This window comes from Tachyglossus aculeatus, chromosome 3 (genome assembly GCF_015852505.1).
Source record: "Tachyglossus aculeatus isolate mTacAcu1 chromosome 3, mTacAcu1.pri, whole genome shotgun sequence".
NCBI lineage: Eukaryota > Metazoa > Chordata > Mammalia > Monotremata > Tachyglossidae > Tachyglossus > Tachyglossus aculeatus.
In genome coordinates, this window is record NC_052068.1 from 12343703 (window position 1) to 12367558 (window position 23856).

General features: G+C 45.3%; 2 protein-coding genes across 3 annotated transcripts in view; both read left to right on the forward strand.

Annotated features, from left to right (window-relative positions):
* Positions 1-878, forward strand: part of LOC119925483 (scavenger receptor cysteine-rich domain-containing protein SCART1-like) — a 40867-nt gene extending 39989 nt beyond the window's left edge. For both annotated transcript variants that reach the window (XM_038743660.1, XM_038743659.1), the window contains 2 exons: positions 9-144; positions 672-878. In XM_038743660.1, the coding sequence (XP_038599588.1) occupies positions 9-136 (128 nt within the window). In that variant the 3' untranslated portion in view covers positions 137-144; positions 672-878. The remainder of the gene's footprint in view (positions 1-8; positions 145-671) is intronic.
* An 11076-nt stretch (positions 879-11954) lies between these two features.
* The window catches only part of LOC119925225 (scavenger receptor cysteine-rich domain-containing protein SCART1-like), a 28690-nt gene continuing 16788 nt past the window's right edge, over positions 11955-23856 (forward strand). Inside the window, exons 1-2 of the mRNA XM_038743327.1 lie at positions 11955-12160; positions 23281-23366. Coding sequence (XP_038599255.1) covers positions 11955-12160; positions 23281-23366 — 292 coding nt within the window. The remainder of the gene's footprint in view (positions 12161-23280; positions 23367-23856) is intronic.

Sequence of the window (23856 nt, forward strand, 5' to 3'; positions counted from 1 at the left end):
TCCTCCAGTATTCCTGACTGGGCTGGCAAATATCCAGGAGGATGACTACGATGACTCTGGAAATGTTCTAGTCTCTTCTGGTGAGCTTTGTTCACCACTGAAGCAGCAGGGAAAGCACCTGGAGGAAGAGACGTAAATTGACAGGTGAGAAAGGGGCCCCACCTTCGTCCATCTTTGTGGTGTGTACTTTCTACCTCAGCTGCCTGTTCAAAATCGGGTCGGGACCTTGAGTCGTTTTCATGGAGCGCCGTTTGAAGAACACACTCTGAGGTGAGTGAGCAGACACCAACTGATTTTTAGATTGGTCCTGATCAGGCTGGAGTGGAAAACCATTTCCCGTTGGCAGTCCCAGCTCTGGGAAGCGAACAAGCATTCATCATCAATTCAGGTTTTATCCCTGTCCTAGATTTGACAATCTGCTTCCCCCCGATGCAACCAAGAAAGAGAAAGGAGTTGGGATCTCTTGAAGCCAACTTTGACAGTCATACTGTCATGATTGTCCCAATAATAGTAACCATATAGGGGCCAAGCACTCTGTGCTAAGCACTGGAGTAGATCTAAGATCATCACTGTCTCACATGGAGCTCACAGTCTAATGGGGAGGAAAAACAGGTGCTTCATCCCCTTTTTATAGATGAGGAAACTGAATTCTTTTTTGTTCTTGGTTTAAGGTTGGATTCCAAGTGCCCTGGGATGGTGACAAGGCACTGACGATGATGATAAAGAATCCTGGGGCAGTCAGCTGTCTCTGGAAAATATCTAACAAAACATCGAGTGAAGTTGTGAAAATACTCTGTCCATTTGTTCCAACATTCTCACCAATATCTTCAGGTTGTGCATCTGTGCTTTTCCCTAAATAAATCCTCTGAAAAAACTTCTCTCAGGATCCAGGATTCTCTTGGCAAAACGTGCCCATGTCTACACTTTATGAGGTGACACTTGTGAGATTAAATCCTGAGATTCAGCCACCAATCATTCTCAGTGTCCTTCTCCCAGGGCCTGATGATTGGCAATGTCACCCACCACTGTGGGTGGGGATTTGTCCAAGTCTCAACTCCTTATCTCCCCTCCCAAACCCTGCCCTCTCCCTGACTTTCCCATCACTGTAGATGGCACTACCATCCTTCCTGTCTCACAAGCCCGCAACCTTGGTGTCATCCCGCACCCTCCGCTCCTCTGGCGCTAATCTCCTCACCGTGCCTTGTTCTCGCCTATCCTGCCATTGACCCCCAGCCCACATCATCCCCCGGGCCTGGAATGCCCTCCCTCTGCCCATCCACCAAGCTAGCTCTCTTCCTCCCTTCAAGGCCCTACTGAGAGCTCACCTCCTCCAGGAGGCCTTCCCAGACTGAGGCCCTTCCTTCCTCTCCCCTTCGTCCCCCTCTCCATCCCCCATCTTACCTCCTTCCCTTCCCCACAGCACCTGTATATATGTATATGTTTGTACATATTTATTACTCTATTTATTTATTTTACTAGTACATATCTATTCTGTTTATTTTATTTTATTAGTATGTTTGGTTTTGTTCTCTGTCTCCCCCTTCTAGACTGTGAGCCCACTGTTGTGTAGGGACTGTCTCTATATGTTGCCAACTTGTACTTCCCAAGCGCTTAGTACAGAGCACTGTACTAAGTGCTCAATAAATATGATTGATAGATTGATTCATTGATCCTTGACTCTACTCTTTCATTTACCCCACACATCCAATCCGTTACCAAAACCTGCCGGTCTCACCAACATCCCCAAGATCCGCCCTTTCCTCTCCATCCACACTGCTACCTGACTGGTTCAATCTCTCATCCTATCCTGACTGGATTACTGCATCAGCCTCGTCTCTGATCTCCCATCCTCCTGTCTCTCCCCACTTCAGAATCTTTGTGCAGAAACGCTCTGGGCATGTTACTCCCCTCCTCAAAAATCTCTAGTGGCTGCCTGACAACCTACGAATCAAGCAAAAACTCCTCATTCTTGGCTTCAAGTCTCTCAATCACCTTGCCCCCTCCTACCTCACCTCCCTTCTCTCCTTCTCCAGCCCAGCCCTCACCTTCTGCTCCTCTGCCACTAACCTCCTCACTGGGCCTCATTCTCATCTGTCCCATCATTGACCCCCGGCCCACATCTTCCCCCTGGCCTGGAATGCCCTCTCTCCACACATCCACCAAGTTAGCTCTCTTCCTCCCTTCAAAACCCTACTGAGAGCTCACCTCCAGGAGGCCTTCCCAGACTGAGCCCCCTTTTTCATCTTCTCCTCCCCATCACCCCCAGCCCTACCATTCATTCATTCATTCATTCATTCATTCAATCATATTTATTAAGCACTAACTGTGTGCAGAGCACTGTACTAAGTGCTTGGGAAGTACAAGTTGGCAACATATAGAGATGGTCCCTACCCAACAGCGGGCTCACAGTCTAGAAGGGGGGGACAGACAACAAAACAAAACATATTAACAAAATAAAATAAACTGAATAGTAAATATGTACAAGTAAAATAAATAGAGTACTAAATATGCACAAACATATATACAGGTGCTGTGGGGAGGGGAAGGAGGTAAGGCGGGGGGATAGGGAGGGGGAGGAGGGGGAGAGGAAGGTGCTCAGTCTGGGAAGGCCTCCTGGAGGAGGTGAGCTCTCAGTAGGGCTTTGAAGAGAAGAAGAGAGCTAGCTTGGTGGATATGCAGAGGGAGGGCATTCCAGGCCAGGGGGAGGACGTGGGCCGGGGGCCGGCGGTGGGACAGGCGAGAACGAGGCCCAGTGAGAAGATTAGTGGCAGAGGAGCAGAGGGTGTAGGCTGGGCTGGAGAAGGAGAGAAGGGAGGTGAGGTAGGAGGGAGGGAGGTGAGGTAGGAGGGGGCGAGGTGATGGAGAGCCTTGAAGCCGAGAGTGAGGGGTTTTTGCCTGATGCATAGGTTGATTGGTAGCCACTGGAGATTTTTGAGGAGGAGAATAACATGCCCAGAGCACTTCTGCACAAAGACGATCTGGGCAGCAGCGTGAAGTATGGATTGAAGTGAGGAGAATAGGAGGATGGAAGATTGTAGAGGAGGCTGATACAGTAATCCAGTCAGAATAGGATGAAAGATTAAGGAGCAGGATAGCGGTTTGGATGGAGAGGAAAGGGCGGATCTTGGCAAAGTTGTGGAGGTGAGACCGGCAGGTTTTTGTGACAGATTGGATGTGAGGGGTGAATGAGAGAGCGGAGTCGAGGATGACACCCAGGTTGTGGGCTTGTGAGACGGGAAGGATGGTAGTGCCGTCAACAGTGATGGGAAAGTCAGGTAGAGGGCAGGGTTTGGGAGGGAAGATAAAGAGTTCAGTCTTGGACATGTTGAGTTTTAGATGGCGGGCAGACATCCAGATGGAGATGTCCTGAAGGCAGGAGGAGATACGAGCCTGGAGGGAGGGAGAGAGAGCAGGGGCAGAGATGTAGATTTGGGAGTCATCAGTGTAGAGATGATAGTTGAAGTTGTGGGAGCGAATGAGTTCACCAAGTGAGTGAGTGTAGATAGAGAACAGAAGGGGACCAAGAACTGACCCTTGAGGAACCCCTACAGTAAGGGGATGGGAGGGGGAGGAGGAGCCCGCAAAAGAGACTGAGAATGAACGGCCGGAGAGATAGTCATCAGAACAAATCGAATTAAAGATATATGCACAACATTAACAAAATACATAGAATAGTAAATATGTACAAGTAAAATAAATAGAGTAATAAATCTGTACAAATATATACAAGTTCTGTGGGGAGGGGAAGGAGGTAGACTTTGGGCTAGTCACTTCACTTCTCTGTGCCTCAGTTACCTCATCTGTAAAATGGGGATTAAGACTGTGAGCCCCCTGTGGGACAACCTGATCACCTTGTATCTCTTGGGCAAGGGGTGAAAAGATTACCAGAAAATTAGATGGAGCTGCCAACTTTTCTTTCCCTGTTCCCAATTAATTCACCATGCCCCAGCTGTTGTAATAATAATAATAATGGCATTTGTTAAGTGCTTACTATGTACAAAGCACTGTTCTAAGCACTGGTTTCCCAGTCCTTCGGCCCCCTAGACCTTTATCATGCCCAAAACAGAACTCATCACCTTCCCACCCAAACCCTGTCCTCTCCCTCTCTTTACCGTCACTGAAAGCAGTAGGAGGGTAGTGGTGCTATTTATTTTACTTGTACATATTTACTATTCTATTTATTTTGTTAATGTTGTGCAGATAGCTTTAATTCGATTTGTTCTGACGATTTTGACACCTGTCTCCATGTTTTGTTTTGTTGTCTGTCTCCCCCTTCTAGACTGTGAGCCCGTTGTTGGGTAGAGACCATCTCTATATGTTGCCGACTTGTACTTCCCAAGTGCTTAGTACAGTGCTCTGCACACAGTAAGTGCTCAATAAATACGATTGAATGAATGAATTGAATGACTGAATTTGCAGTCAGATTGGGGCACTGCAGCCATTTCATTGGCTGATTCAATCACCTGTCTGAGGCCTTTTATAGTAAACAAGGTAAGAAGACGGCAAAACGGTTTTGACCAGAAATTTGCATCTAGGGTGGCAACTTGGCTCCTGGACAGGCATAATATAAGTAGAGTAAATGGGGTTTGGCACAAGACAAACTATCAGTCATTGAAAAAGCCATCTTTTCTCCTTCACAGTCTGTTCAACCATCATAACATTGCTAAAATCCACCCTTCTTCTCCATCCAAGTGCTACCATGCTAATCCAATAATTTATTCTATCTATCCTCCCTGTTGACCTCCCTTCCTCCTGTCTCTCCCCAGTCCAGTCCATACTTCACTCTGCTGCCCAGATTATTTTTCTACAAAACCATTCAGTCCATGTTTTCCCACTTCTCAAGAACCTCCAGTGGTTGCCCATCCACCTCCACATCAAACAGAAACATCCTCCCTTTGGCTTTAAAGCACTTGATCAGCTTGCCTCCTCCTACCTTACCTCCCTGATTTCTCACTACAATCCAGCTCAAACTTGGGGCTCTCTAATAATAATAATGATAATAACAATGATGGCATTTGTTAAGCGCTTATTATGTGTAAAGCACTGTTCTAAGTGCTGGGGAGAATACAAGGTGATCAGGTTGTCCCACGGGGGGCTCACAGTCTTGATCCTCATTTTACAGATGAGGGAAATGAGGCACAGAGAAGTGAATGACTTGTCCAAGGTCACACAGCTGACAATTGGCAGAGCAGGGATTTGAACCTATGACCTCTGACTCCCAAGCCCGTGCTCTTTCCATTGAGCCACACTTGTTCTCGTGGCTCTAATGCTAATCTACTCACTGTACCTCAATCTTTTCTTTCTTTCACCTCTGAATTCTTGCCCACATCTGGCCTAGAATGCCCTCCCTCTTCATATCCAACAAACAATCACTCTCCCCATCCTCAAAGCTTTATTACAATCACATCTCCTCCAAGAGGCCTTCCTCAGCTAAGTCCTCATTTCCTCTTCCCCCATTCCCTTTCTGGTCACTCTTGCACTTGGATTTGCACTCTTTATTCACCCATCCCTCAACCCCACAACACTTATGTGCACAGCCATAATTTGTTTATTTCTATTAAATGTCTTTCTCTTCTTTTGCAAACCCCCAGTTCATTCCAACCAGGACCTTCCAGGACCCGGGGAGCCTCAGTGATGCATAGTACAAGTCAAACCACACCTCTGAACACCAAGGTTACTGTGGAAAGTTTGTTACTTCATTTTACCAACGGGCAAGGGAGTGACCATACATATGCTCACTCACTCCACTCCACCAAGGGTCCAATACCAGTCTGTGGTCAAAGGAGCCCATTCTGCCAATGCTGCTTCTTTCTGCTTCCAAGTGTGGCTCTCCTGCTGCTTCTGCCCTTTGCTTGTGTTTTATCTGCCTTAGGTGTCATAGCTGTGGCTCTACATGGCAGTCATTGACTGGTCCAGGCCTGTTACTGGGTAGAGCAAGGAGAGAAGGCCACATCTCTGTTCATACTCCACCCCCACAGGCCTGCCATCCCCTGCCTCAAGTAGAGCCCATCAGTGCCTTTGCCAGTCTCATCCTTGTTGTTGTTCACGGGATCACAAATAGTCACTAATAAGGCCACTTGTTGTGGACTCACCACACCCTCCTATTGATGGTAAACTCACAGTGGGCAGGGAATGTGTTTACCAACTCTGTTTTATTGTACTCTCCCAAGGGCGTTGTACAGTGCTCTACTATAATTGACTGATTGACTGATTGTCCACACTATATCAGTTCCTGCTCTTTTTAGTTTGAGATTCTGTTTCCTCCACTAGATTTTAAGGCCCTTCAGGGCAGAGATAATGTCTAATCTACTACAGTGCTCTGCACACAGTAAGCACTCAATAAATACGATTGAATGAATGAATAATAATGATGGCATTTATTAAGTACTTACTATGTGCAAAGCACTGTTCTAAACACTGGGGAGATTACAAGGTGATTGGGTTGTCCCACATGGGGCTCACAGTCTAAATCCTCATTTTACAGATGAGGTAACTGAGGCACAGAGAAGTTAAGTGACTTGCCCAAAGTCACACAGCTGACAATTGGCAGAGCCGGGATTTGAACCCATGAACTCTGACTCCAAAGCCCGGGCTCTTTCCACTGAGCCACGCTGAATGAATGAAGTGCTCAGTAGAGTGCTCTGCATTCAGCAGGTGCTCCATAAATTCTGTTGATTGATTGATTAATTAATTCATTCATTCAATAGCATTTACTGAGCACTTACTGTGTGCAGAGCACTGCACTGAGCACTTGGGAGAGTACAATACAACAATAAGCATTCACATTCCCTGCCCACAATAAACTTACAGTCTAGAGCCGGGGAGACAGACATTAATGCAAATAAATAAAATGACAGATGTGTACATAAGTGCTGTGGGGCTGGGAGAGGGGAAGAGCAAAGAGAGCAAGTCAGAGTGATGCAGAAGGGAGTGGGAGATGAGGAAAAGAGGGACTTAGTCTGGGAAGGCCTCCTAAAGGAAATGTGCCTTCAATCAGGCTTTGAAGAGGGGGAACGTAATTGTCTGTCGGATTTGAAGAGGGAGGGCATTCCAGGCCAGAGGCAGGATGTGGATTAGGGGTCAGCAATGAGATGGGAGAGACCGAGGCAAAGGGAGAAGATTAGCCCTAGAGGAGCTGAGTGTGCATTCTGGGTTGTAGAAGGAGAGACGTGAGGTGAGGTAGAAGCGGGCAAGGTGGTGGACTGCTTAAAAGCCAATGGTGAGGAGTTCTTGTTTGATGCGGAGGTGGGTGGGAAACCACTGGAGTTTCTGAGGAGCAGGGTGACGTGTCCTGAACGTTTTTGAGAAAAATGATCCGGGCAGCAGAGCCAAGTATGGACTGGTGTGGGAGAGACAGGAGGCTGGGAGGTCAGCAAGGAGGCCGATATACTAATCCAGGAGGGATAGGATGAATGACTGTACTAACATTGTAGCATTTTCGATGGAGAGGAAAAGGCAGATTTTAATAATGGTGTGAAGGTGGGACTGACAGGATTTAGTGATGGATTGAATATGTGGATTGAATGAAAGAGAGGAGTCAAGGATAATGCTAAGGTTATGGGCTTGTGCTGTCTACAGTGATGGGAAAGTTAGGGGAGGATAGGGTTTGGGTGGGAAGGTCATGGATTCTAATCCTGGCTCCACCAGTTGTCTGCTGTGTGACCTTGGGCAAGTCACTTCACTTCTCTGTGCCTCAGTTCCCTCACTGGTAAAATGGGGATTAAGACTGCGAGCTCTAGGTAGAACAGGGATTGTGTCCAACCTGAATATCTTGTAACTTTCCCAGCACTTAGAAGAGTTCCTGGCACATGTTTTCCACATAGGTTTTTCCTCCCTTCTGTGCGTGCACCATTTATCAAAAAGAAGTTTCCCCTTATCCTCGATAAGCAGTGTGACCTAGTGTAAAGAGCACAGGCCAGAGACTCAGAGGAGCTGGGTTCTAATCACAACTCTGCCATTTCCCCACTGTATGACCTTGGACAGGTCACTTCACTTATCTGTGTTTCAGTTTCCTCATCTCTAAATTGGATTCAATCCCTGTCCTCCCTCACCCTTAGTCTGTGATCTCTATGAGACACACATTGTGTCTTAACTGATTTCATTTAATCTACCCTATCACTTGAGCCTGTTGTTGGGTAGGGACCGTCTCTATATGTTGCCAACTTCTACTTCCCAAACGTTTAGTACAGTGCTCTGCACACAGTAAGCACTCAATAAATTCGATTGAATGAATGAGTGAACGAATGAATGCTTAACAAATGCCACAGTCAAGCACCATGGTGTAGCAGATAGAGCACAGGGCTGGGAATCAGAACGTCCTGAGTTCTAGTCTCGGCTCTGCCACTTGTCTGCTGTGTGACCTTGGGCAAATCACTTAATTTCTCTATGCTTCAGTTACCTCAGCTGTAAAATGAGGATTGAGATTGTGAGCCCCACCTGGGACAAGCAACTGTGTCCAATCCAATTCCTTCTACCCATCTCAGTGCTTAGTACAGTGCCTGGCACATAATAAGCTCTGCACACAGTAAGCACTCAATAAATGCTACTGAATGAATGAATGAATAAGCTCTTAACAAATACCACTATTGTTTTTATTATTATCTTCTCCCTAGTTTCTTTTCAGATCTATAATCTGTCTGCTTCCTCCTCCTGCATGAAGGCCACTATACAATAACAACCATACAATAACTGCAAATATCTTAGAGAAGCAGCATGGTTACATGGTAAGAGTATGGGCTTTGGAGTCAGCGGTCATGTGTTCAAATCCCGTCTCCGCCAATTGTCAGCTGTGTGACTTTGGGCAAGTCACTTAACTTCTCTGCACTGCAGTTGTCTCATCTATAAAATGGGGATTCACTGTGAGCCCCCTGTGGGACAACCTGATCACCTTGTAACCTCCCCAGTGCTTAGAACAGTGCTTTGCACATAGTAAGCACTTAATAAATGCCATTATTATTATTATCTGCTGGTTATGAAGGACTTTTGGAAATACTGGGGCAAATTAATGGAAATTTAGTCCCGTGTCTCCCCAATAAACTGTAAATTCACCGAGGGTAAGGAATTTGATTCCTGCTTCTGTAGTGATATCCCAAGAGCTTGGTATGGGGCTTCACACTCAGAGGGGGGTTCACAGGGGACATTTTGGGTGGTGAGCATACGAGGGTGGGTGCCAGGCTAGTGTCAAAAGGCCTCCTATGGTTGCCATATGTTAATCATAGAGGACGTGGCTCATTGGTGGTTGTAATTCAACCCCTTCTATTAGGGGGTGAGAGATCTGATAAGGTGGTCAGGTGCACCCAGATTCCAATCAAACATCAATCTTGCAAATCGTGCCCCTGTCCTATACCCTCAGCAGTTGCTATGTAAATTCAGGCATACCTCAGATTAGATTCAGTCAATGATACATACCAGAAAATCAACTGTTAGGCTATCATGCCCAACTTCATCTTACAGCTGCCCCAAGATAGTTGGTGAGCCCCTTAGATTTTTTTTGTTATTTGTTAAACAACTATGTGACAGGCATTCATTCAATCGTATTTATTGAGCGCTTACAGTGTGCAGAACACTGTACTAAGTGCTTAGTAGGCAAGAAGCAGTGTGGCTCAGTGGAAAGAGTCCGGACTTCGGAGTCAGAGGTCATGGGTTCAAATCCTGACTCCGCCAACTGTCAGCTGTGTGACTTTGGGCAAGTCACTTAACTTCTCTGGGCCTCAGTTCCCGCATCTGTAAAATGGAGATGAAGACTGTGAGCCCCCCCATGGAACAACCTGAACACCTTGTAACCTCCCCAGCGCTTAGAACAGTGTTTTGCACATAGTAAGTGCTTAATAAATGATGGCATTTACTAAGAGCTTTCTATGTGCAAAGCACTGTTTCTAAGCGCTGATAATGATGGTAACAACCTGAACACCATGTAACCTCCCCAGCGCTTAGAACAGTGCTTTGCACATAGTAAGCGCTTAATAAATGATGGCATTTATTAAGCGCTTTCTATGTGCAAAGCACTGTTTCTAAGCGCTGATAATGATGGTATTTGTTTAGCGCTATGTGCAAAGCACTGTTCTAAGTGCTGGGGGGATACAAGGTGATCAGGTTGCCCCACGTGGGGCTCACAGTCTTAATCCCCATTTTACATATGAGGTAACTGAGGCCCAGAGAAGTGAAGTGACCTGCCCAAAGTCACACAGCTGACAAGTGGTGGAGCCGGGATTAGAACCCATGACCTCTGACTCCCAAGCCCGGGCTCTTTCCACTGACCCATGCTGCTTCAATAAGCATTGGGGTGATCAGATTTTACGAGATGGTCAGATTTTACACAGTCCATTTCCCAGGTGGGGCTCACCATTTTACAGATGAGGTAACCGAGGTACAGAGAAGTGAAGTGACTTATCCAAGTTCATACAGCGGACAAATGGCAGAGCCAGGATTAGAACCCAGGTCCTTCTGACTCCAAGAAGGACCTATCCACTAGGTCCTATCCACTAGGCCATGCTGGAGAGAAAGGTTCAAAAGGGAAAGAGATGTTCAGAAGGAGTGGGCCTGCTACAAGGCACTTTATGTGGGCAAGAAGAAGGCTGTTGTTCTATCTAATAAATTGGACAAATTCTTCACTTCAATTAAAGAATCATGGATGCAGGCAGCTGAACGAGCTTCTACTAAGGTAGCCTCCGATGAAGATAATAATAATTGTGGTAATTGTGTTATTTGCTATGGGCTTACTACGTGCCAAGTATTGTTCTAAGCTCTCCGGTAGTTACAAGATAATCAGGTCCCACGTGTGGCTCACAGATTAAGCAGGAGGCAGAACAGGTATTAAATCCCCATTTTACAGATGAGGGAACTGAGGCACAGAGATGTTCAGTGACTTGCCCAAGATCACACAGCAAGTGTGTGGCAGAGCTGGTATTAGCGTCCAGGTCCTCTGTCTCCCAGTCCCGTGCTCCATCCAGTAGGCTATGTTGCCTACGAAGATCCGTAATCATACTACAACTCCTTATTTGGTTAATGTGCTGATGTTATGCTTTGAATTACTTTAACAAAGATAGCTTCATGATGCCTAATTTAATAATAATAACAATAATGATGGCATTTATTAAGCACTTACTATGTGCAAAGCACTGTTTTAAGTGCTGGGGAGATTACAAGGTGATCAGGTTGTCCCATGGGGGGCTCACAGTCTTAATCCCCATTTTACAGATGAGGTAACTAAGGCACAGGGAAGTTAAGTGACTTGCCCAAAGTCACACAGCTGACAATTGGTGGAGCCAGGATTTGAACCCATGAATTCTGACTCCAAAGCCCATGCTCTTTCCACTGAGCCACGCTGCTTCTCTAATTTAAAAGCATACAGAACTTAAAAGAATGTTATATTTTTCTAGATGTTCCAGAACAAATCCCAATTCATAACATCGAAATGTATGGGTAAATGAATCCCGTAATATATCCTTCTGTGTTTTAGGGGAACACATCATTGCTGAATAATGGGGACTACCTCTACCATTGACTGACTGATCAATTGAGTGACTGACCCACTAAGAGCTTCATGATCAAATCCAGATAGGACAGACCCATCATAATAGTAGTAATAGTATTTACTGAGCACTTACCATGTGCAGAGTCAAGCGCCCAGTACAGTGCTCTGCACACAGTAAGCGCTCAATAAATATGATTGACTGAATGAATGAATAAATGCAGAGCACTGTGCTAAGTGTTGAGAAAGAGCACACAGGTAGGAATTAGGCACAGTAGAGGAGTCAATAAATATAAGGACATTCAAAATTCAAAACTGAAAATCGCATGTCAAAAATGAACCACATTTAGCCTTAATCTTGGTTTTCTCTTTCTCCCCCTTCTCTCTGCTAATCTCACCTCAAATCCGATCCCTATCATTTCCATCTCATTACTAGGGCCTCTTTCTGCTTCCCACAGAGACAGGTGCAACACAAGGCTTAGCTATGAAGATGCTTATTTCACAACTCCAGAAAATTAAGGCTGTGAGGAGCAGGAGCAGAGTTGTGGGGGAAAAGAGTTGCTTATGTATCATCACGCGCTACGATGACTTCTATTTCACTGTGTCGTGTCTCATTAGCCAGGGTGTCAGAGATCTGCAAAGTGTGCTAGCCTCAGCCGGAGGCTTGACGGAAGAACGTTGGAGGATCTGGTTAGTATAATAGTTGTCACCTTCAAGAGAAAGAAACACCCAGGGACAGGATGTGATGTGGAGAGCCAGCACAAGAAACAGAAGAGAAGAGCAAGGGGAGGCATTTCCATGTTCACAGATACATCCTGTAAACAAGTTCTTTGCCGTTTTATAAAATTGGCCATGAGTGAATAGTTGATGGGTGAAATTTCACAACATGCTTCTGGGAGTGAATTGAAAACAGAATACGTCTGATGTCTGATGACGTGTTCTTGGTTATATTTGATATAGATTTAAATAGCAATTATAATAATAATGATATTTGTAAAGCACTTACTATGTGCTAAGCACTGTTCTAATGGCTGGGGTAATAATAATAATTATGATAGCATTTATTAAGCACTTACTTTGTGCAAAGCACTGTTCTAAGCGCTGTGGAGGTTACAAGGTGATCAGGTTGTCCCACAGGGGGCTCACAGTCTTAATCCCCATTTTACAGATGAGGGAACTGAGGCCCAGAGAAGTGAAGTGATTTGCCCAAAGTCACACAGCTGACAAGTGGCGGAGTTGGGATTTGAACCCATGACCTCTGACTCCAAAGCCCAGGCTCTTGCCACTAAGCCACACTGGGTAGATACAACATCATCACGTCCCACACGGGGCCTGTAAATAAGAGGGAGAACAGGCTTAATGTTGCCAACTTGTACTTCCCAAGTGCTTAGTACAGTGCTCTGCACACAGTAAGCGCTCAATAAATAGAATTGATTGATTGATTGATTGATTTGAGCCTCCATTTTACAGATGCGGGAGCTGATGCAAAGAAAAGTGATTTACCCAAGGACACACAGAAAACAAGTGGCAGCCATGAGATTACTACCCAGGTCCTTTGACTCCAAGGCCCATATTCTTTCCACTAGGCAACACTGCCTCACGCACACACAAAAAAATTCTAAAGATTTAAAATTGACTATAATTGTTATTCAAGCTGGGAAGGTTTGACTTTTCACCGAGGGAAAATGAAGTAAATCAAAAAGAGGATACTAAAAAATTACACTATTCCTTAATACAGCAGAAAAATAAATTATCTACTTAGTGGCTTTAATCAATAGAACCTGAAAAGTGAAGATTTCAGAATTATTTTTTCCTATGTATAATGTGACAGTTAAAACAATTAAATTTCATGTAAATTATTAGGCAGAAGATGAATCCTTTTGCCATCAAACAAGGCTAAAAATTTTGTTACAATGAGAAAGAGTTATTAGAGAGAAAATATTGACTGAAATTATAAATACAAAGGTAGAGGGAAAAAAATCTTTCTGGAAATCCATCAGCTGGATTTAAATAAAACCATTGAAATGTTGCAAACAGCTAAATCTAATTCATTTATGCTTGTCATTGACAGTAAGCCAATTGGTACAGTTGGTAGAATTTATTGAGCAGCTCCTCTCCGAAGAAGATGGCTGAGGATAACTGATGTAGGAGACTGTATCCCTAACCAAAAGGATTTTACAATCTAATGGAGGGAGACAAGCACAATCATTTACAGAGAGGAGGAAAATATTTTTAAAAGGAGTAACGACTGAAGTGTCAAAGTATTAAATGATAATTGGGAGGCTATGAACTGGAAAGAAGAAAAATTAATAAAAAAACTGCTAGTGGCAAAGAGTTACCAGAATTTGGGCAATGTGGCGCCAAGAAAACATGACAATCTTATCTCTTCCAAGAGGTTTTTCCTATGTCCTCATTTCCCCTATTCGTTCTCCTGGAGGAGATGTGCCTTCAATAAGGCTTTGAAGGAGGGGAGAGTAATTGTCTGTCGATTTGAGGAGGGATTTCATTCATTCATTCAATCGTATTTATTGAGTGCTTACTGTGTGCAGAGCACTGTACTAAGCGCTTGGGAAGTACAAGTTGGCAACATATAGAGACGGTCCCTACCCAACAGTGGGCTCACATGGCATTCCAGGCCAGAGGCAGGATGTGGGCGAGGAGTTGGCGGCAAGATAGATGAGCCCAAAATACAGTGAGAAGGTTAATATTAGAGGAGCGAAGTGTACAGACTGGGTTGTAGAAAGAGAGTAGCAAGGTGGGGTAAGAGGGGCTAAGGTGCTGGAGTGTTTTCAAGCCAATGGTAAGGAGTTTTTGTTTGATGCGGAGGTGGACGGGCAACATCTGGAGTTTTTTGAGGTGTGGGATGACATGTTCTGAACGTTTTCGTAGAACAACGATCCGGACACCAGAATGAAGTATGGACTGTAGTGTGGAGGATGCAACCAGAGACTCTCTCCTCCACATAGGAAGGAATTACAGTTTTAGACAGAACAAAATCCTTTGGGGCAAGTAGAGAGGAAGTGGCTAGGTCAGGAAGGAAGCTCTAATTGACACTATTCTAGCCTTGCCTTGTCCTCTACAGAGATAGGCAGGTGCAGAGGGGCTAGATGAAAACACTGCTCCAGTGGCTATTTGACTTGTCTTGGCTTACCAGCCTGCCCGAGGGCAACTGGGATCTATTGTAACCAGGGAGTAGGAGATGGCTTACGGACTATTAGTGTATTACTGTCCTTCTACAACCCAGCCTGCACACTTGGCTCCTCCGGTGTTATCCTTCTCACTGTACCTCCATCTCGCCCGTCTCACTGCCAACCCCTGGTCCACGTCCTGCCTCTGGCCTGGATGCCCTCCTTCCTCAAATCCACCAGACAATTACTCTGCCCCGCTTCAAAGCCTTATTGAAGGCACATCTCCAAGAGACCTTCCCAGACTAAGCCCCACTTTTCCTCATCTCCCACTCCCTTCTGCGTCATGCTGACTCGCTCCCTTTGCTCTTTCATGTCAACCCTGCAGGACAGCACTTATGTGTGTATCTGTAATTTTATTTATTTGTATTGATGTCTATTTATTTGTATCAATGGCTGTCTTCTCACCCCTAGAGTGTGAGCTTGTTGTGGGCAGGGATCGCCAGTGTTTATTGTTGTACTGTATTCGTTCTTTCATTCATTCATTCAATCGCATTTATTGAGCGCTTACTGTGTGCAGAGCACTGTACGAAGCGGGATGTACAAGTTGGCAACATATAGGGACAGTCCCTACACAACAGTCGGCTCACAGTCTAGAAGGGGGAGACAGACAACAAAACAAAACATATTAACAAAATAAAATAAATAGAATATGTACAAGTAAAATAAATAAATAGAGTAATAAATACGTACAAACATATATACATATATACAGGTGCTGTGGGGAAGGAAAGGGGGTAAGGCGGGGGGGATGGGGAGGGGGAGGAGGGGAAGAGGAAGGAGGGGCTCAGTCTGAGAAGGCCTCCTGGAGGAGGTGAGCTCTCAGTAGGGCCTTGAAGGGAGGAAGAGAGCTAGCTTGGCAGAGGTGCGGAGGGAGGGCGTTCCAGGCCAGGGGGATGATGTGGGCCTGGGGTCGATGGCGGGACAGGCGAGAACGACGTACGGTGAGGAGATTAGCGGCAGAGGAGTGGAGGGTGCGGGCTGGGCTGGAGAAGGAGAGAAGGGAGGTGAGGTAGGAGGGGGCGAGGGGATGGACAGCCTTGAAGCCGAGGGTGAGGAGTTTCTGCCTGATGCGTACGTTGATTGGTAGCCACTGGAGATTTTTGAGGAGGGGAGTAATGTGCCCAGAGCGTTTCTGGACAAAGACAATCCGGGCAGCGGCGTGAAGTATGGATTGAAGTGGGGAGAGACAGGAGGATGGGAGATCGGAGAGGAGGCTGATACAGTAAGGAGGCTGATACAGTAAGGAGGCTGATACAGTAGTACTTACAGTAGATACAGGCTGATATTGTACTTTCCCAAGCACTTAGTAAAGTGCTCTGCACACAGTAAGCACTTAGTAAATATGATTGAATGAATGAATGAATGAATGAATGCCTACTACTCCCACGGCAACCCAGTGAACTTTAGTCACTCTAAAATGAATCTACTCACCATACCTCAATCTTGTCTATTTCACTGCCAACCTTCACCCACATCCTGCCTCTGGCCTGGGACCCCCTCCCCCTTCATATCTGACAGACCATCACTCTTCCTACCTTCAAAACCTTATTAATAATAATAATAATGGCATTTGTTAAGCACTTACTATGTGCAGAGCACTGTTCTAAGCGCTGGGGGGGATACCGGGTGATCAAGTTGTCCCACGTGGGGCTCACAGTCTTAATCCCCATTTTGCAGATGAGGTAACTGAGGCACAGAGAAGTTAAGTCACACAGCTGACAAGTGGCAGAGTCGGGATTCAAACCCATGACCTCTGACTCCCAAGCTCGGGCTCTTTCCACTGAGCCACGCTGCTTCAATTTATTAAAATTGTATCTCCCGAAAGAGGTCTTCCTGGACTAAGTCCTCATTTCTTCTATTCCCTCGCCCTTCTGAGTCGCCCCTTCCCTTGGGTTGGTACCTTTTATTCACCCCACCCTCAACCCCAAGGAACTGATGTACATATCTGTAATGCATTTTACTATCTACCCCTCTAGACTGCAAGTTCCTTGTGGGCAGGGAACATGTCTACCACTGTGTCTTCTCACAAGGATCTTAAAGTCTAGAGGGTGAGACAGATATTAGAGAAGCAGCATGGCTCAGTGGAAAGAGCCCAGGCTTTGGAGTCAGAGGTAATGGGTTCAAATCCCGGCTGCTCCAGTTGTCAGCTGTGTGACTTTGGGCAAGTCACAACTTCTTTGTGCCTCGGTTACCTCATCTGTAAAAAGGGGATTAAGATTGTGAGCCCCACATGGGACAACCTGATCACCTTGTATCCTCCCCAGTGCTTAGAACAGTGCTTTGTACATAGTAAGTGCTTAACAAATGCCAACATTATTATTATTATGTGTTCAAATCCCGACTCTGCCAATTGTCAGCTGTGTGACTTTGGGCAAGTTACTTCACTTCTCTGTGCCTCAGTTACCTCATCTGTAAAATAGGGATTAAGACTCTGAGCTGTGGGACAACCTGATCACCTTGTAACCTCCCCAGCACTTAGAACAGTTTTGCACATAGTAAACACTTAATAGATGCCATTATTATTATCACTAGTATAAATTAATGATTTATGGAAATTTACATGAGTGCTGTGAGGCTGAGGGTGGGATGGATAAAGGGTACACATTCAAATGAAAGGGTGACGCAGCAGGGCGTGGGAGAAGAGGAAATGAGGGCTTAATCTGGGAAGGCTTCTTGGAGGAGATGTACCTTGAATAAGGCTTTGAAGGTGGAGAGAGTCGGATAAGTTGCCAATTTATATGCTATATATTGCCAGCTTATACTTCCCAAGCGCTTAGTACAGTGCTCTGCACACAGTAAGCACTCAATAAATATGTTTGAATGAATGAATGAATGAATGAATAAGCAGCGAAGCAGCGTGGCTTAGTGACAAGAACCCGGGCTTGGGAGTCAAAGGACAGGGGTTCTAATCCAGGCTCCACTCCTTGTCTGTTGTGTGACCTTGGACAAGTCACTTCACTTCTCCGGGCCTCAGTTACCTCATCTGTAAAATGGGACAACTGTATTATCTTGCTTCTACCCCAGTGCTTAAAACAGTGCTTGGCACATAGTAAGCGCTTAACAAATACAATAATAATAATAATAATGATGGCATTTGTTAAGTGCTTACTATGTGCAAAGCACTGAACAATAATAATAATAATAATAATAATATGAAGAGGGAGGGCATCCCAGAGGCAGGATGTGGATGAGGAGTTGGCGGAGAGATAGATGAGATCAAGGTTCAGTAAGTATTTATTACTCTATTTATTTATTTATTTATTTATTTATTTATTTTACTTGTACATTTCTATCCTATTTATTTTATTTTGTTGGTATGTTTGGTTCTGTTCTCTGTCTCCCCCTTTTAGACTGTGAGCCCACTGTTGGGTAGGGACTGTCTCTATGTGTTGCCAATTTGTACTTCCCAAGCGCTTAGTACAGTGCTCTGCACATAGTAAGCGCTCAATAAATACGATTGATTGATTGATTGATTAAGTAGGTTGGCACTGTACAATAATAATAATAATATGAAGAGGGAGGGCATCCCAGAGGCAGGATGTGGATGAGGCGTTGGCAGAGAGATAGATGAGATCAAGTTTCAGTAAGTAGGTTGGCATTAGACAAGTGAAGTTTGCAGGCTGATTTTTCAGAAAATCAGAAAGGAGAGGTAGGAGGGGCAAAGTAATTGAGCGCTTTAAAGGCAATGGTAAGGAATTTCTGCTTGATGCAGAGGTGGATGGGCAACCAATGGAGGTTCTTGAGGAGTGGGGAATCATGGACTGAATAATTGTGTAGAGAATGATGAGGCAGTGGCGTGAAGTATGAACTGAAGCCGGCAGAGGCAGGAAGTAAGGAGGTCAACAAGGTGGCTAATGCAGCAGTCAAGAAAGGATTGCATAAATGCTCGGGTTTGCAACATAGGAGAGAAAAGGGCTGATTTTAGCAATGTTGTGAAGGCTGAACTGAAAGGGTTTACTGATAGTTTGAATATATGGGTTGAATGAGAGAGAGGAGTCAAAGATAACACCAAGGTTATGGATTTTTAAAATGAAGAAGGTAGTGGTGTATTCTACAGTGAGGAAAAGTCAAGGGGAAGACAGGATTTGGGTGGGAAGATGAGGAGTTCAGTATTGGACATGATAAGTTTGAGGTTTCCATGCAACAACCAAATATAAATGTCCTGAAGGTAGGAAGAATTACAAGATTACAGAGAAAGAGAAAGATCAGGGCTGGATATGTAGATTTGAGAATCATCCACATAGAGATGGTAGTTGAAGCCATAATAATAATAATAATAATAATGATGGTATTTGTTAAGCGCTTACTATGTGCAAAGTATTGTTCTAAGTGCTGGGGGATACAAGGCAATCAGATTGTCCCACGTGGGGCTCACAGTCTTAATCCCCATTTTACAGATGAGGGAACTGAGGCCCAGAGAAGTTAAGTTAATCTCTCATCCTGTCCTGACTGGATTACTGCATCAGCCTCCTCTCCAATCTCCCATCCTCCTGTCTCTCCCCACTTCAGTCCATACTTCATGCCGCTGCCTGGATCCTCTTTGTCCAGAAATGCTCTGGGCATGTTACTCCCCTCCTCAAAAATCTCTAGTGGCTACCAATCAACCTACGCATCAGGCAAAAACTCCTCACCCTCGGCTTCAAGGCTGTCCATCACCTCGCCCCCTCTTACCTCACCTCCCTTCTCTCCTTCTACAGCCCAGCCTGCACCCTACACTCCTCTGCCGTCAATCTCCTCACTGTGCCTCGTTCTTGCCTGTCCCACTGTCGACCCCTGTCCCACGTCATCCCCTGGCCTGGAATGCCCTCCCTCCGCACATCCGTCAAGCTAGCTCTCTTCCTCCCTTCAAAGCCCGACTGAGAGCTCACCTCCTCCAGGAGGCCTTCCCAGACTGAGCCCCCTCCTTCCTCTCCCCCTCCCCCTGCCCCCTGCCTTACCTCCTTCCCCTCCCCACAGCACCTGTATATATGTATATATCTTTGTACGTATTTATTACTCTATTTTATTTGTACATATTTATTCTATTTATTTTATTTTGTTAATATGTTTTGTCTTGTTGTCTGTCTCCCCCTTCTAGACTGTGAGCCCACTGTTGGGTAGGGACTGTCTCTATTTGTTGCTGACTTGAACTTCCCAAGCGCTTAGTACAGTGCTCTGCACACAGTAAGCGCTCGATAAATAAGATTGAATGAATGAATGAATGAATGAATGAAGTGACTTGCCCAAAGTCACACAGCTGACAATTGGCGGAGCCAGGATTTGAACCCATGACTGCTGACTCCAAAACCCGGGCCCGTTCCACTGAGCCGTGCTGCGAGTTCTCCAAGGGAGTGGGTTTAGATGGAGAATAGAAGGAGACACAGAACTGAGCCTTGAGGGACTCCCCAAATTAGGGGGTGGAAGGCAGAGGAGGAGCCCACCAAAAAGACGGAGAATGAAGGGCCAGGGAGATTAGAAGAGATCCAGCTCAGGACTGTGTCATTGAGGCCAATAAATATGATGACTGATTGATTGATTGAGCTACAGTCTCAGGAAAAAGGGGACGGAAGCAATATTTCCTTTATTTTAGCCTTATGCCTATGTGTGTCACCCACAGTCCTCTCTTCTGGGGTAGGGAGACTAGGGCTGATTCTCCTGAGTGTGACCATGAGGCATTTCAGGACATTTTTGGAATGGCAGTGACGACATCCTAAGGCTGTGTATAATCAATCAATCCTTCAGTCGATGACATTTGTTGAGCCACCACTGTGGACTAAGTACTTGGGAAAGTACAATATAATAGTGTTAGTAGACCTGATTCCTGCCTACAAGGAGTGTTAGAATAAAATGTGGTTACTGTTTCTAAGGATTCTATAGTGTGTTCTAGTAGCATTTGGTGGAAGGCAGCATGATCTAGCACAGAGCATGTAACTGGGAGTCAAGAGACTTGGGTTCTTGTCCTAACCCTGCTACCTACATGAGGCAAGGCACTTAACTGATCTGGGCCTCAGTTTCCTCATATTCATTCATTCAATTGTATTTATTGAGCGCTTACTGTGTGTAGAGCACCGTACTAAGTGCTTGGGAAGTACAAGTCGGCAACACATAGAGACGGTCCCTACCCAACAGCGGGCTCACAGTCTAGAAGGGGGAGACAGACAACAAAACAAAACATATTAACAAAATAAAATAAATAGAATAAATATGTACAAATAAAATAAATAAATAAATAAATAGAGTAATAAACGCATACAAACATATATACATGTATACAGGTGCTGTGGGGGGGGGAAGGAGGTAAGGCGGGGGGGATGGGGAGGGGGAAGAGGGGGAGAGGAAGGAGGGGGCTCAGCATGGGAAGGCCTCCTGGAGGAGGTGAACTCTCAGTAGGGCTTTGAAGGGAGGAAGAGAGCTAGCTTGGCGGATGTGCAGAGGGAGGGCATTCCAGGCCAGGGGGAGGACGTGGGCCGGGGGTCGATGGCAGGACAGGCAAGAACAAAGCACAGTGAGGAGAACGAGGCACATTCCAACTGGTCCCCTGCCCTAGGCTTTCACCAGAGTCCTGGCCTATATGTTTGCCCCCGTCCCCTTTGTCTCTTCTTGTCTGTGCTGAAAAAGGCCCTGGGTTGGGGAGAGGGGCTGAGGAGGTGGGGGCAGGAGACAGTGGAGCTGGAAGACGGGACCCAGGATGTCAGCTCTCCTCACGCTGGGGCTCGGGTCTCTCCTTCTAGACACCTGGCTTGGCCTGGCGGGTGACTGTATTTGCTTCACTGGTGCCAGGAAGCCGGACTTGGTTGGAGGGGGTTTCAAGCCTGTGGGACTGAAGCCGGCGGGACAAGTAATACTCAGTTGAATAATAATAATGATGGCATTTATTAAGTGCTTACTATGTGCAAAGCACTGTTCTAAGCTCTTGGTAGGTTACAAGGTGATCAAGTTGTCCCACGGGGTGCTCACAGTCTTAATCCCCATTTTACAGATGAGGGAACTGAGGCCCAGAGAAGTGAAGTGACTTGCCCGCAGTCACACAGCTGACAATTGCTGAAGCCTGGATTTGTACCCATGAGCACTGACTCCAAAGCCCGGGCTCTTTCTGCTGAGCCACGCTGCTTCTCTAGGTTTCCTGGAGATCCAGTGGAGATGGGAAGCTTGGTGAATTTCCCCCTAGTTTTGCCAAGGATTCCACATGTGGTTCCACAATTCACCCACTGAGATCCTTGGAAAGGAGCAACTTGGGATGTGGGGAGGTGGAGATGGTGGGGTGGGAAGCTGGGGTTGGACAGTGGAAGCCTAGTGGAGTAAATTTGTACAATACATGTGTCTTTAGAGGATTTTTCCCAAAGAAACATCACCCCAGGGAAAATCCCTCAAGGGCAATTTATGCTTCCCCAAAAAGCTCTGAAGCGTCACTCAGTGGCAACTCCACAAATGCTACTGATGGCTTGATTGAGTAGTGATGGCATTTATTGAGCACTGCTAAAAGTGACACACTGTACCTTAGTGTCTTAGCACTTGGGGAAGTACAATAATAATATTATTATTTTTATTATTAGAGAAGCAGCATGGCTCAGTGGAAAGAGCACGGGCTTTGGAGTCAGAGGTCATGGGTTCAAATCCAGACTCCACCAACTGTCAGCTATGTGACTTTGGTCAAGTCACTTAACTTCTCTGTGCTTCAGTTACCTCATTTGTAAAATGGGGATTAAAACTGTGAGTCCCCCGTGGGACAACCTGATCACCTTGCAACCTCCCCAGTGCTTAGAACAGTGCTTTGCACATAGTAAGCACTTAACAAATACCATCATTATCATTATTATTAATAAGAATTAATAGGTATGATACTTATTAAGCACTTTCCATGTTCCAAGCAATGTTCTAAGCATTGGTACAGATATAAGATAATCATGTTGGAGACAATCATTGTCTGTTGTAGGGTTTATGGTCTAAGAAGGAAGCCAGAGGAGCAAGAGGCATGTTCTCAGCCCACAAGAAGCTGATAATTGAATTGGGCAACAGTCATAGAAAATAGTTGCTTATATTGAGGAGCAGACAGAAGAGCATATGGAGAAGCAGCGTGGCTTAGTGCTTAAAACAGTGCTTTGCACATAGTAAGCGTTTAACAAATGTCATAATTAATTAATTAATTTTTTAGTGGGTTCTAATCTCCGCTCCACCATTTATCAGCTGTGTGAATTGGGTAAGTCACTTAACTTCTCTGTGCCTCTGTTACCTCATCTGTAAAATAGGGATTAAGACTGTGAGCCCCCACATGGGACAACCTGATTACCTTGTATCTACTCTAGTGCTTGGCACATAGTAAGCGCTTAACAAATACCATTATTATTATTATTATTACTATTATAGATGGGGAATGGAGTGACTGTGTTGGGAGGAAATAGAATAAATCAGAAATGAATGGAGAACTGAATATACATATGCGTTGATAAATGTTATTTGGCATGCAGTAAGCACTTAAGTACAAAAATTATCATATGTAAATGTAATATAATATGATGTTACCGGGGCTTTTCAGTCCTAAACCTTGGCCGAAAGAGCCTCCGGTGTTGGCGTAGGACTGTCAGGACCCCAATCAGCCTCCACTGGATCCTTATGGCCTCCAGATTTTTCATTCCTCTTCTGCAGGTTTGGGGAGTCCTTCTCCATGTCTCTTGAGTCCCTGCTCCCCTCTTTTTCCTACTATTCTATGATGGAAGGCAGTCCCCCAAAGTGTAGAGGTCATTGTAGACTAGCCTACCACCCCCTTCCTGGGGCTGGTTGCAGGAAGCTCTCAGACAAAGCACTCCTGCTCACGGCTCCCCAGGTCACGTGTTTCCTTGTCACCCTGAGCTTCCATCTCAGCCCCTACCGCAGGCTGACACCAAGATCTGGGCTCTCTGCAATATTTAATTTATTGTTAATAAGGTATTAACTGAAACAAATCTAGGTTAAGAGGTTAAGCCTTCTTTCTCTGGATTTAATTCTGTTCCCTGCAGGGCCCTCTGTACTCCCATATCAGCATTCCGGGACTCATGAGCCTCCCTCAGAACCTTCAGGGATCCTCTATGATAATGATAATAATAATAATGGTATTTATTAAACATTTAATAATAATATAGTAGTATTATTGGCAATGCGGCACCACCATACTTCCTGTTTCACAAGCCCGTAATCTTGATGTTATCCTTGACTCCTAACTCTCTCATTCAACCCACATATCTA